Source organism: Ovis aries, chromosome 14 (assembly GCF_016772045.2).
Source record: "Ovis aries strain OAR_USU_Benz2616 breed Rambouillet chromosome 14, ARS-UI_Ramb_v3.0, whole genome shotgun sequence".
NCBI lineage: Eukaryota > Metazoa > Chordata > Mammalia > Artiodactyla > Bovidae > Ovis > Ovis aries.
Genome location: NC_056067.1, coordinates 59,774,563 through 59,788,711, shown reverse-complemented (window position 1 = coordinate 59,788,711; position 14,149 = coordinate 59,774,563). Strand labels below are relative to the sequence as shown.

Genomic DNA, 14,149 nt, shown 5'->3' with positions numbered 1-14,149 from the left:
CTTTTTCAATAATCCAGCGGATGTTGGCAATTTAACCTCTGGTTCCTTTGCCTTTTCTAAAACCATCCTGAACATCTGGAAGTTCACAGTTCACGTATTGCTGAAGCCTGGCTTGAAGAATTTTGAGCATTACTTTACTAGTGTGTGAGGTGAGTGCAATTGTGCGGTAGTTTGAGCACTCTTTGGCATTTCCTTTCTTTGGGATTCGAATGAAAACTGACCTTTTCCAGTCCTGTGTCTACTGCTGAGTTTTCCAAATTTGCTGGCATATTGAGTGCAGCGATTTCACATCATCATCTTCCAGGATTTGAAATAGCTCAACTGGAATTCCATCACCTCCACTAGCTTTGTTCGTAGTGATACTTTCTAAGGCCCACTTGACTTCACAGTCCGGGATTTCTGTCTCTAGGTGAGTGATCACACCATCGTGATTATCTTAGTTGTGAAGATCTTTTTTGTACAGTTCTTCTGTGTATTCTTGCCACCTTTTCTTAATATCTTCTGCTTCTGTTAGGTCCAGACCACTTCTGTCCTTGATTGTGTTCATCTTTGCATGAAATGTTCCCTTGGTATCTCTGATTTTCTTGACAAGAACTCTAGTCTTTCCCATTCTATTGTTTTCCTCTATTTCTTTGCATTGATCTCTGAGGAAGGCTTTCTGATCTCTCCTTGCTATTCTTTGGAACTCTCCATTCAGATGCTTATATCTTTCCTTTTCTCATTTTCCTTTCGCTTCTCTTCTTTTCTCAGCTGTTTCCAAGGCCTCCCCAGACAGCCATTTTGCTTTTTTGCATTTCTTTACCATGGGGATGGTCTTGATCCCTGTCTCCTGTACAATGTCAGGATCCTCTGTCCATAGTTCATCAGGCACTCTATCTATCAGATCTGGTCTCTTAAATCTATTTGTCACTTCTGCTATATAATCATAAGGAATTTGATTTAGGTCATACCTGAATGGTCTAGTGGTTTTCCCCACTTTCTTCAATTTGAGTCTGAATTTGGCAATAAGGAGTTCATGATCTGAGCCACAGTCTGCTCCCGGTCTTGTTTTTCCTGACTGTATAGAGCTTCGCCATCTTTGGCTGCAAGGAATATAATCAATCTGATTTCGGTGTTGACCATATGGTGATGTCCATGTGTAGAGTGTTCCCTTGTATTGTTGGAAGAGGGTGTTTGCTATGACCAATGCATTCTCTTCGCAAAACTCTATTAGCTTTTGTCCTGCTTCATTCTGTATTCCAAATTTGCCTGTCCCTCCAGGTGTTTCTTGAGTTTGTACTTTTGCATTCCAGTCCCCTATAATGAAAAGGACATCTTTTTTGGGTGTTCTGAAAGGTCTTGTAGGTCTTCATTGAAGCGTTCAACTTCCTCTTCTTCAGCGTTACTGGTTGGGACATAGACTTGGATTACTGGGATATTGAATGGTTTGCCTTGGAAACGAACAGAGATCATTCTGTCATTTTTTAGATTGCATCCAAGTACTGCATTTTGGACTCTTTTGTTGACCATGATGGCTACTCCATTTCTTCCAATGGATTCCTGCCCACAGAAGTAGATATAATGGCCATCTGAGTTAAATTCACCCATTCCAGTCCATTTTAGGTCACTGATTCCTAGAATGTCAACGTTCACCCTTGCCATCTCCTGTTTGACGTCTTCCATTTGCCTTGATTCATGGACCTAACATTCCAGTTTCCTGTGCAATATTGCTCTTCACAGGATCGGACCTTGCTTCTATCACCAGTCCCATCCACAGCTGGGTGTGGTTTTTGCTTTGGCTCCATCCCTTCATTCTTTCTGGAGTTATTTCTCCACTGATCTCCAGTAGCCTATTGGGCACCTACCGACCTGGGAGTTCCTCTTTCAGTAGTCTATCATTTTGCTTTTTCATACTGTTCATGGGGTTCTCAAGGCAAGAATACTGAAGTGATTTGCCATTCCCTTCTTCAGTGGACCACATTCTATCAGACCTCTCCACCATGACCCACCTGTCTTGGGTGGCCCCACACGGCATGGGTTAGTTTCATTGAATTAGACAAAGCTAACATCAGTCCTTCCAGTGAACATCCAGGGCTGATCTCCTTGAGGAGAAACTGGTTGGATTACTTCGTATATTGAAAGTCAGCGAGATAATTCTCTAATAAACATTGGAATATTTATTTGTATAGAATGAGTGTCCTATTAACAAATCCTTGGAACCTGAGACAAAAGTGAAAACTTTTGGCAAGGCATGAATTGGTGCTGTGAGCAGGAATTGTGAGACAAAACACCACTTGTTAAGAAGCAAGAGATTAAGGTTTATGACGTTTTTATTTCTGGATGGGAAAATTCACCTTGTTACTCATTAGCTAATATATGGGACATCTTCTCTGGATTGTGTGAGAAGTGGAACCATAAATTAAACAGGGCTGAGCCCTTAGAAGTTACTGAATATTCATGATTCTTGCCCCTTGAGAAAGGATAAGAATCTGCCCTGTTGGATGAGAGGCTGGATCCTCCTGTTTCCTACCATGAAGTACATAAAGCGAACTTAAAACTGTCTTAGCGAAGTTACTGGAAAAATAATTATGTGATTAGTGAGGATGTTTGTCCATATTACAGTGTGAAAATTATATTTTGGCTGATCAAATCCTCACTTTTTAAGTCAGTTCTCTGTTGAGCCAGCCCACAGCTCTAGTAGTGTCCCCCACTGCCCTTTCTTTCTCCATTCGTTGTCCTTTTGTGGCCTTTTACCCCTCCCAAGCCCTCTGTCACCCTCTCCATCAGCTGGCCCTCTTCTAACTTTGCCTGTCTCTCGGGGGAGGATGAGGCCAGCTTACCCCAGTCCTGCCCCCCACTTTAGGATGTTTCTTTTTTTGTTTTAGGATGTTTCTTTTCCCCTTCAGTTTCTTCTGAACAATCCAAGACCCCCATCTCCCCAGAGGGACAATCCAAGATTTTTATCACCCCATCTGCTGTTATTTTCGCTGTCAATTTCAGCACTATTTGATCTGTATTTTAGCTATAAAACTATGACTATGGAAAGGAAAGGAAAGTTTTTTGACATAGGATAAGCGTGCTATTCTGGTTGGAAAAAACTGGTTGAAATCTTTTTTTTTTTTTTTTCTTTTTGAAAGTGCACAACTGGTTCTTTTTGCATATGGAGTTAAAAGCAACTAACCCGTTGAGACAGCTAGCCTAGAAAAACGCTTGAAGGTAACCTTTACCAGGGCATTCCAGATGACTCTAATTGTACAGAACCTGCCTGCAAGTGTGGCAAAGGTGGGTTTGATCCCTGGGTTAGGAAGATGCCCTGGAGGTGGGAATAGCAACCCACGGAGTGTTCTTGCCTGGAGAGTCCCATGGAAAGAGCAGCCTGGCGGGATACAGTCCATGGGATCGCAGATAGCTGGGCATGACTGAAGCAGCTTAGCACAGCACGCAACCAAGTCCTTGACATACGGAACCCACTTTGCCTGAGGCCTCAACCTTGCACAAATTAGAATTTCAAACCAAGGGGAAAGTAAAAGGTCAAAGAGACATTTTAAATCTCAAGCAGAAAACTATGGTCTCTGTCTGTCCATCTGTGTGTCTGGATTTATGCATGTCACACTGTGTGTCTTTGTTTTTGGATAATATTGCTGAGGTTACTTTGTAAGTGAGATCTAAGTCAGTTGGCTTTAAAAAAGGAAAACTAAGCACTTACAAATCAAACACTTATGAGAAATTAACCTAAATGTATTTCAGATGCACATGAACCAGGAAATAGTCACCATTAAATATCTAGTAACAACGTTTGTTTGCTCATCTAAGACAGACGTAAGTTGAGTCTTCAAACTGTGTAATGCTTTTATTGTATTACACTGATTACTGAGAGTTTAGTCCGTGCATCGGAAAGATCCCTGGAGAAGTAAATAGCAACCCACTTCAGTATTCTTGCCTGGAGAATCCAACGGAGGAGCTGGCAGGGTTTGCAAAAGAGTCCATGGGTTTGCAAAGAGTTGTACATGCCTGAAGCGACTTAGCACACACATAGGCACTGATTACTGATAATTTCCTGTCATAGAGAAACTAAAGAGATTTTGGGTTATTAATATGTTCGCTGCTACCCTGAGATGTTTTCCATAAGAAAGCAAATGTTTTTAGAAGTTATCACTGGTATTTATGGTCACCATTCAATAAAATGCTAATATAAAGGACAGTTCATGGTTGCTTAAGGAAAGTAAGATCTGTGTTTTTAGTAACAAAAGATATGAGCAATGAAATTGATTTGGGATGCTCATAGCAGTGAGTAGGAGCAAGCGGAAGCTGGAAGCAAGTTCTTAATTTCCCAGATGGAGACTCCTAACCCCTGGACCACAGGAGCCAACATTTAGGGCTAAGGTCCCTAGTCTGGCCTGCCTAGTTAGGTACAAATTCAGATGATGAAGCAGATGATAAAGAGTAAAGGAAAAAGTTTATTGAAAGGAAAAGTACATGTGGCGAGGCACATGGGCAACCTCAGAGAGAGAGAGAGATGCCTTTGGGAAGTGTAAATTCTTTACAAAGGGGCAGTTTTCCAGGTCCTCATCTTCCCTCAGGCCAATCACCTTGTTTATTTGCCCTGGCTAATTTGTCCCAGGACCCTCCCTGGAGTGTGCATGCACACCTTAGCCAAGTTGGATCTCAAAGTGAAGGCTTCTGGGAGGAGCAAGACTCATTATGGCCTGGGATTATCCTGTGAGTTTTGACTCCAAGCAGCCTTTCTGGGCATGTGTAGTGTCTCCCTTAACAAACAGGGTTTTTTCCTTTCTCTGTTCTTGCCATAATTATTCCCTGAGATTAGAGAATTATTGTCTATTTACCCTGTTTTTGTTGGGTGTAAATTCCTCAACTGGAGCCCACATCTCTCTTATCTCAGGGAATGTAAAGGGGGAGATGACACATTCAAGACGTTTAACATGGATCCCATCAGCCTCCTACCAGAAAATTACATTTTATTAGGGAGAAAGAAAGCAGGTCTGACTTACAAGTGGCTCTTGCTAAATGAAGAAAATGATTTAATTAGGAAAAAAAAAAGAGTTTTTATGCAAAGTGGACCTCTAAAAAAAGATGTCCCAAAAGGCAAAGTCTTTATATGATCTGTAACAATCTGTCATTTGACTCCTGTCAATGTTTTTGCTTGACTATGGGAAGCATGTGATGAGGTGTTTCAAAGGGATCTGTTTCCTCTTTGTCCCCCTTCTGTGCTGGATTCCATCAGATGCCTGCTTTTTGGTCCTGTAGAACAGCGCTGACACCTCCAGAGATTATTTCGGACCCAGGCTGGTTCGCTTCCTATTTGCTGCACTTGGGAGACCTCACTGGAAGAAGGGGAAGACTGGCAGCTCTTCAATTGCATTTGGTGTCTCAGATCCTACACAGAGCTGCCTTCAACCTGTCTTTCTGTTCAGAGCCCTCAGCTGTTCTTGTTACTACTTTTGCCAGATCCTTCAGGGGTGTGTGTAACAGGAATGTGGTTAGGATCTTCTGTGATTGTAACTCAGGAAACCTGTAAGGACAGTGGATATTGATTGAGGTCCTCTCTTAGACAGGACCTGAATTGATATCTTGTTGGTGCCTTGGAAACAATTTCCATGAAGGATGGCTGAGTAACACAATTACACAGGTCAGTTCTTGTGTCTGATCTGAAGTTTCCTTTTTACACTCCTGGAGTTCATTGTAACTTTTTGTCCTCTGTTCTGCCCAAGTGGGCCCTGGTGGTTCAGAGCATGGATGAATCTATAAGTCTTGGTTTCAGTCCTGCTTTTTGCTCATTTACTTTCATATTCCATGGAGTTGTGTACAGGAACCCTGTGAATCCACTACCTTTATTTGTAAAATGGAGGTAATTAGTGCTGTTAGGTGGCATAGAATGTTGCCTGTTTTACAGAAAAGGTCGGAAGTCACTGGGTCTTTTTGTTTTTTTTTGCTGTGCCATGTGGCAGGTGGTATCTTAGTTCCCCATTCCTGGATTGAAATTGTGCCCCCTCCAGTGTATGTGTGTAGTCCTAACAACTGGACCACCAGGGAATTTCCCTCAAAGATTACTTTTGCTTAAAGAATATATTTACTTCCTGTCTTGCTTATTGTGACATCTCTTTGTCTACTTTACATCTGGTATGTTTTTATTTTACTTTTCATTTTTATGAGCGTTGTCTCTGACTCTGGTTAGTAGGTTTTCAAATAATATTGGTTTTCTTCATACCAATATATTACATTTTTAAAATGGTTTTTATTTTTGGTTGCACTGGGTCTTTGTTGCTTCAGGGGCTTTTCATTACTTGTGGTAGGCAAGGGCTACTTCTACTTACAGTACACGGACTTCTCATTCTAATGCCTTCTCTTGTTACCGTGTGGGGGCTCTATGCCTGTGCACAGTAGTTGTGACTCCCAAACTCTGGAACACAGAGTTGTGGCCTACAGGCTTCGTTGCTCCAAGGTATGTGGGAACTTCCTGGATGAGGGATGGAACCCTTGTGCCCTGTGTTAATTACCAGGTGGATTCTTTACCTTTGAGCCAGAAGGGAGGCCCCAAAGCTTGTTCCTTGACATGTATCTTGGAACCAATGAACTTAGTAAGTTAAAGTTACTGTATAGATAGGGAATCTCTGTACTGAATGACTGTTCTTCAAGTAGAAAATGTTTCATTTATTAATATTTTGTTATTTAAAGATGAGATGGTCTTTATGTATTACACAGTGTTACTGACATGAACAACTTGTCAATGTCATAAAATGCCTATACGTCTATCTACTGATCGATTTATAAGAGGTATTTAGAAAAGTTTTCTTTTTTTTTTCTTTTCCATTATTTTAGGGAATTTCCTGAACAGTTGTCAGCTGCTATTTATGTTTTCCATTATTCATTATAGTGCTTCTTTGGGATTATTTACCATTGCAGTGTATTGCCTATTAATGACTGCTTGTTCAGTCGATTGTTCTGTCTGACTCTTTGTGATCTGATGGACAGTAGCCTGCTAAGCTCCTTATCCATGGAATATTTTTCAGGAAAGAATAGTTCAGTGGGTGCCATTTACTCCTCCAGGGGATCTCCCCCTCCTAGGGACTGAAGCTCCCTATCCTATGTCTTCTGCATTGGCAGGCTAATTCTTTACTACCAAGTCCTATCTGTTCTCTACCGTTTGCTTATGTATAAGTATGCACAAAGTGTGTACAATATGCTATATTTTCTCCTCAATTGTGAGACAACAGTGTGTTTACTACCAAGAAGAATGAGTTTAGAAGTCATGGTGCGAAAATACCCTTTTCTTTGAGAACTGACATGAGTTTGGAAACAATATGTTCTGATTGTATCTATGAAGCTAGGCTACCCTAAAATTAATTTGGATTACATGTGATTGCTCTTTGATTTTTAAAGAGTTCTATTTGTTTAGTGTTTCAAACATTTTTAACATCATCATTGGGAAGATGCGTAATTCTGTTCGGCATGGATATGCCTTTTGGTGTAATACCATGTATTCAGCATGAAACTATTTATGAATTGTAATTGATAGAATGCATATGGTTTTTATATTTCGTAGATGTGTCTCAAATACGTATGATCAAGAAATTACAGACAAAAGGAGACAGTGGTAAAGAAGAAATTTTTCAAAGAGTGGTATTTGGAAGAGCCGAAAGCCATGATATCGAAGATTTTTTCCTCAGAAAGATACGGGAAAATATGTATGATTTTGAGTGTCTGTGGACAGATGATGAAAGAAATGACAGAGGAACCTCTATATCCCATAACAACAATCTCACCGATAGAAGAGCTCATGATAGTAGAAGTGATGCAGGAAATAAGCCTGTTGAAAGGCATGGATCAAGCTTTCAGGATCAGTTGCAGATACTTGAATCTGAAGGGACAGTTTCTGAACGTAGTCAGGTTGTGGCAAATATCAACAGTAGCGCCTCGGGTTTACCACCTCAGAGAACTCGTAGTGTCCGTAAAGGCAATTCTCATAAACAAGAGAGTGCTGTTATACATCCGTCAGAACTGGTACAAGACCAGGAAGCACACAAGAAAAAATCTTACAATTGTAATGAGTGTAACATAACTTTTCTTCAGGACTCAGAACTCACTAGACATCAAAGAATCCATACAGGAAGAAAAGCATATAAATGTAACATATGTTGCAAGGCTTTTAATGATAAATCAACCCTTATTGTTCATCAGAGAAATCATACTGGAGAAAAACCATATAAATGTGATGTGTGTGGCCACTGCTTTAAACAGCATACACACCTACAACATCATCGGCGAGTTCATACTGGAGAGAAACCATATAAATGTGATGTGTGTGGAAAGGCCTTTAGTCGAAAAGCAAGGCGTACAGTTCATCAGACCCTTCATACTGGAGAGAAACCGTATACATGTGAAGTATGTGGCCGTGGCTATACTCGAAAGTCACACCTTGGAATTCATTGCAGAGTTCATACTGGAGAGAAACCATATAAATGTGATGTGTGTGGAAAGGCCTTTAGTGTAAATGACAGGCTTGTAGTTCATCAGAGAGTTCATACTGGAGAGAAACCATATAAATGTGATGTGTGTGGCAAGGCCTTTAGTGTAAATGAAAGGCTTGTAGTTCATCAGAGAGTTCATACTGGAGAGAAACCATATAAATGTGATGTGTGTGGCAAGGCCTTTAGTGTAAATGTAAGGCTTGTAGTTCATCGGACAGTTCATACTGGAAAGAAGCCGTATACATGTGAAGTATGTGGTCGTGGCTATACTCAAAAGTCAATATTTTTAATTCATCAGAGAATTCATACTGAAGAGAAACCATATAAATGTGATGTATGTGGCAAGGCCTTTAGTGTAAATTCAAGGCTTGTAGTTCATCAGAGAGTACATACCGGAGAGAAACCATATAAATGTGATGTGTGTGGAAAGGCCTTTAGTCGAAAAGCAAGGTGTACAGTTCATCAGACCCTTCATACTGGAGAGAAACCGTATACATGTGAAGTATGTGGCCGTGGCTATACTCGAAAGTCAATACTTGTAATTCATTGGAGAATTCATACCGGAGAGAAACCATATAAATGTGATGTATGTGGCAAGGCCTTTAGTCTAAATTCAAGGCTTGTAGTTCATCGGAGAGTACATACTGGAGAGAAACCATATAAATGTGATGTGTGTGGCAAGGCCTTTAGTCTAAATGCAAGGCTTGTAGTTCATCGGAGAGTTCATACTGGAGAGAAACCATATAAATGTGATCTATGTGGCAAGGCCTTTAGTTTAAATTCAAGGCTTGTAGTTCATCGGAGAGTACATACTGGAGAGAAACCATTTAAATGTGATCTATGTGGCAAGGCCTTTAGTGTAAATTCAAGGCTTATAGTTCATCGGAGAGTACATACTGGAGAGAAACCATATAAATGTGATGTGTGTGGAAAGGCCTTTAGTCAAAAAGCAAGGTGTACAGTGCATCAGACCCTTCATACTGGAGAGAAACCGTATACATGTGAAGTATGTGGCCGTGGCTATACTCAAAAGTCAAAACTTGTAGTTCATGGGAGAATTCATACCGGAGAGAAGCCATTTAAATGTGATGTGTGTGGCAAGGCCTTTAGTGTAAATGCAAGGCTTGTAGTTCATCGGAGAGTTCATACTGGAGAGAAACCATATAAATGTGATATGTGTGGAAAGGCCTTCAGTCAAAATTCAGGCCTTGTAGTTCATCAGAGAGTTCATACTGGAGAGAAACCATGTAAATGTGATGTATGTGGACAGGCCTTTAGTCGAAATTCAATCCTTTCAATTCATAAGAGAATTCATACTGGAGAGAAACGTTACAAATGTAACAGTTAGGACAAACATTTTAGTGCACAGTCATCCTTAAATTGCCATCAGATAGTTCATACAGGCGGAGAAGTGTAGAAAGGTAATTTATGTGGCAAAGTCTTCAGTTGCAGGTCTTTGCAGTTCATTGGAAACATATTGGAGAGAAACCATATAAATAATGATGTATGTGGCAAGGCCCTTAGTCAAACAGTAAACCTTGCATTTCATCAGAGAATTCATACTGGAGAGAAACCGTGTAAATGTGTTGTGTGTGGCTGATGCTTTACTGGAAACCCACAGCTTGGAATTCATCAGAGAATTCATACTGGAGAGAAACCATGTAAATGTGATCTCAGTGGCAAGGCCTTGAAATGCAAACCTTGCAGTTCATTGGAGAATTCATACTGGAGAGAAACCTTACAAATGTAACCATTCTGACAAACGTTTTACTGCACAGCTAGCCTCACCATCATGCAGTTCATACAGGAGAGACAGCATAGAAATGTGATGTATGTGGGCAGTGCTTGAAATGACCATCTAAGAAATCAGATAATTCATACATAGTGGAGAAAAATGTTCCAAATACAACAATTATGAGAAACATTTTAGTGCAGAGGTAATGAGTGTAGCAAAGCCTTTAGTCAGAGTTCAGGCCTTATAATTAATCAAAGAATTCATACTGTATAGAAAGCATACAAATGAAAGAAATATGGTAAAGCTTCTAGTGTATATTCAGCCTCAGCTGATCATTGGGCAGTTCATACAGGAGGGAAACCACATAAATGGAATTTATATGACAAACCCTTCAGTCATAAAGTATATCAACTTTTTGACCCTCAGAAAAGTCAAACCAGAGGAAACCACGAATGTGGTAGGTGGCACAAAGCTTTGGTTCTGTGTTCAGACATAACTAGCCATCATGTAATTCTGAATGGAAATCTTACCCACACAGTGCATGTGGTGTCTTTTGGAAGGCATTCAGTTATTTACAACACATGAGAAAATTCATACTGGTGAGAATCCATACATTTAGAGCACAGTCTGTCCCTCATTGGAGGAAATCATGTAAATATAATGTGTGTGGCCAGGGCTTCAATAACAGGTCTCATCTTTCCCATCAGCAGAGAATTTGTAATGCAGAGACACAAATGTAAGAGTGTGGCAAATCCTTCAGGTGGCATTCAGGCCTCAAGAGACATCAGGTGACGGACCGGAGAGACCATCCGAATGCAGTCAGTGTGTCCAGGCTTTTGTCACGTGTTTACACCTTAGGCTTCTTGAGAATATTCGCACTGGATAGAAACTATATCAATGTAATGAGGGTGTCAGGGCTTTTAGACAGCAATCCTAAGTCAGGATTCAGTAAAGGAGTCACTCTGGAGAGAAAGCTTACAAGTGGCACGAGTGTGTAGAACCTTTACTTGGGGCTCACATTGCACTAGCCATCAGATGATCCATACTAGAGAGAACCTTACCAGTGTACAGAATATGGCAGGACCTTTAGGTACTGCCTTAAACTCAGGATTCACCAAATACTTTATACTTTGGCAGTTTTATACTTTATGCTTTATGGAAGTTTTCATAGTTACTGCTCACTCTTTAGGTGTGTAAGAATATATATCCTGGAGTTAAACCACAGGATAAATGTAATATTTGTGGGAAGAGTTTTACCGAACGTCTAAGTTCAGAACATTCTGGAGCAATGCTCAAATGTAATGGGAGTGGAAAATTCTCACCTTGAGTTGAAGTGTTAGACAAGACTCCACAGTGAAGAGGAGTCTTGGAAATGGATGGGCAAGGGCTTTCTGGAGGGTTCAGAGTACACTAGACTTCAGAATATATGTCTTTCTGAGAAACCACATAAAAGTAATGTGCACGCTGAAGCTTTAACTCAAAGATCAAAACTCTGGAACATGAGAGGATATATATGGAGAGCAAACTTTGACAGGTAATGAATATTGTGTGGTCTGTTCCATGAACTATTCACACCATGGGCATAATGAAGTGATTCATGTATGTCAGGAACTACACTACCGAATTTGGAAACATGTTTAAGAAAACAATATTTCCTCAAGATTCCCCCCCCCAAATTCATATTGAAGAGAATCCTTATACAATTGTAATGAATTTGACCATCTTTTGTGACAGTTCTTACAGCAGATCACAGAAGAGAGAATTCATTTGAGGAATAAATCTTCAGTTCTCCAGCACTAACCTAGGATATTACTGCAGAATAATCAAGTATGTTGAAACAACCACATGTGTGAAAATGGCCCATTATCTTCAGTGTGTGTTTAATTACTTGAATTTTCTTGAGAATGTCACATTATTGTTCTTCATTTCCTGAAAGTTTTAAATTCTTATAGCTTTCTTAGAGACTTTCATGATGGTCTCTGCAAAGAAATGAGTAAGATGAAGGGGCTGACTTCATTAGGTGTGGTTCATTTATATCTATCTATCCTGGTAAAACAGGGACACTGAGATATCAGATTCGATGGTGTGTGAATTAGGATCAGCGAGGGACAGAGAACCGTATAAAACCATAAGATGAGTGAGCATGCTCATTATGTTCAGGGTGCCCTTCTGTACACAGGTCACCACAGTTAAAGAACTGAACGCTCTACCATCTGACCATGCAAAGAGCAGGCTGGACATTGAGGGACTTGGGTTTTTCATGGGAGGGGAGTTGACAGGTTACTGGGGACTGATTGTGTCGGAGAAATAGTACCAGGGAAATGGTGGTCCTTTTCTCCCTTAACTAGCAATTGCTGTTGTGTGTAAATGATTAATGGAAACTTATTCTTGGAAATTGAAGAAAGCAGTTTTCTTGAAAAATGTTAATCAAAAGAACCAGAAAGAGGATGCCCATGTATCTGCTTCATCATTACCTGCTGCCATTTACAATGTGTCTCTTTTATTCAGAATGTATTATAAGTCTTGTGCTCTAATAAAATTTTATCCATAACTCTGAATGGATCATGTTTCTTTCAACAACACAATTTTAATGCACCTCAGTACTTCCTATCAGAAACTAGCAATGCACCAAAGACTGTCAAGGTTGGAAAGAATCTCTTAAGAGTTTCTTTGCATGGTGAAATCAAATAGACAATTTTGGGACTATATACTAACAATACACACTTGAGTTATTCTCTCCACACTTTGTCCATAGCAGAGCAATTATAGATTCTGGCCCTGTAAAACCTACCCCCCGTTTATATGTGCACTACATGATATTTCCCAATGTTATCTTTTGTGCCCAAATAAAATTAAAAAGTATGTGCCTGATTTACATGAAGTGAAAATAGGAATAATAAACATGCAAAAATTAGGAAATAAAAAACTTTGGAAATAAGGGTAACAGTGACATGTTTTTTGGAGCCTGGAGCATTCTGGAAAAAATGGGTACCCTGCTTCATACATCAAAGTGCCACTGGCTATCTGTTTTACATATGGCAATATACATTTCAGTGCTATTGTTTCAAATCACACCACACTATTTGTTTTTTCAGTAGTTTTTCCTTAGCATAATTTTTTCTGTCCACATGTTGTGACCAAGATTTAATGTTTAGTTTACATTTCTTCCCTGACTTACTCTAACAAATCCACCTCAGTGGGTTGTTTTCAGATTTTAGAACATGAAAAATGCACATACATAAGACTGACGGGACATAGTAGGTACCCTATAACTATGAAGACAGACAATTCCTTTAGGACTTGAGTTAATACACGGAAATATTTACAAATAGTGCATAGTTGATAATTTTGCTGAAAATTCTAATGTCTTCTGAAAACGTTATATTTTATACTCTGCTTTGTTGTTTACATGTGACAGTGCTTCCAGACAACAAAGAAACGAGAAAAATAGATTACAATTTTTTTTTTAAAGTAAATTGCCTACTGCTGCTACTGCTAAGTCACTTCAGTCGTGTCCAACTCTGTGTGACCCCATAGAGAGCCCACCAGGTTCTCCCGCCCCTGGGATTCTCCAGGCAAGAACACTGGAGTGGATTGCCATTTCCTTCTCCAACGCATGAAAGTAAAAAGTGAAAGTGAACTCGCTCAGTCATGTCCGACTCTTAGCGACGCCATGGACTGCAGCCTACCAGGCTCCTCCATCCATGGGATTTTCCAGGCAAGAGTACTGGAGTGGGGTGCCACTGCCTTCTCCGTAAATTGCCTAATTACCCTCAAATGGTCATACAGTAATTTGACATTCCATTACATTGGGCTTCCCTGGTATCTCAGACAGTGAATTGTCTGCCCTCAATGTGGGAGACCTGGGTTCGATTCCTGGGTCAGGAAGATCCCCTGGAGAAGGAAATGGCAACCGACTCCAGTACTCTTGCCTGGAAAATTCCATAGA

General features: G+C 40.1%; 1 protein-coding gene across 8 annotated transcripts in view; it reads left to right on the top strand.

Moving 5' to 3' along the window:
• Positions 1-12,758, top strand: part of LOC114117868 (zinc finger protein 665-like) — a 39,590-nt gene extending 26,832 nt beyond the window's left edge. For all 8 annotated transcript variants that reach the window (XM_042231141.1, XM_042231139.1, XM_042231138.1 and 5 more), the window contains one exon: positions 7,541-12,758. In XM_042231141.1, the coding sequence (XP_042087075.1) occupies positions 7,558-9,813 (2,256 nt within the window). In that variant the 5' untranslated portion in view covers positions 7,541-7,557 and the 3' untranslated portion in view covers positions 9,814-12,758. The remainder of the gene's footprint in view (positions 1-7,540) is intronic.
• The last annotated feature ends 1,391 nt before the right edge of the window (positions 12,759-14,149 follow it).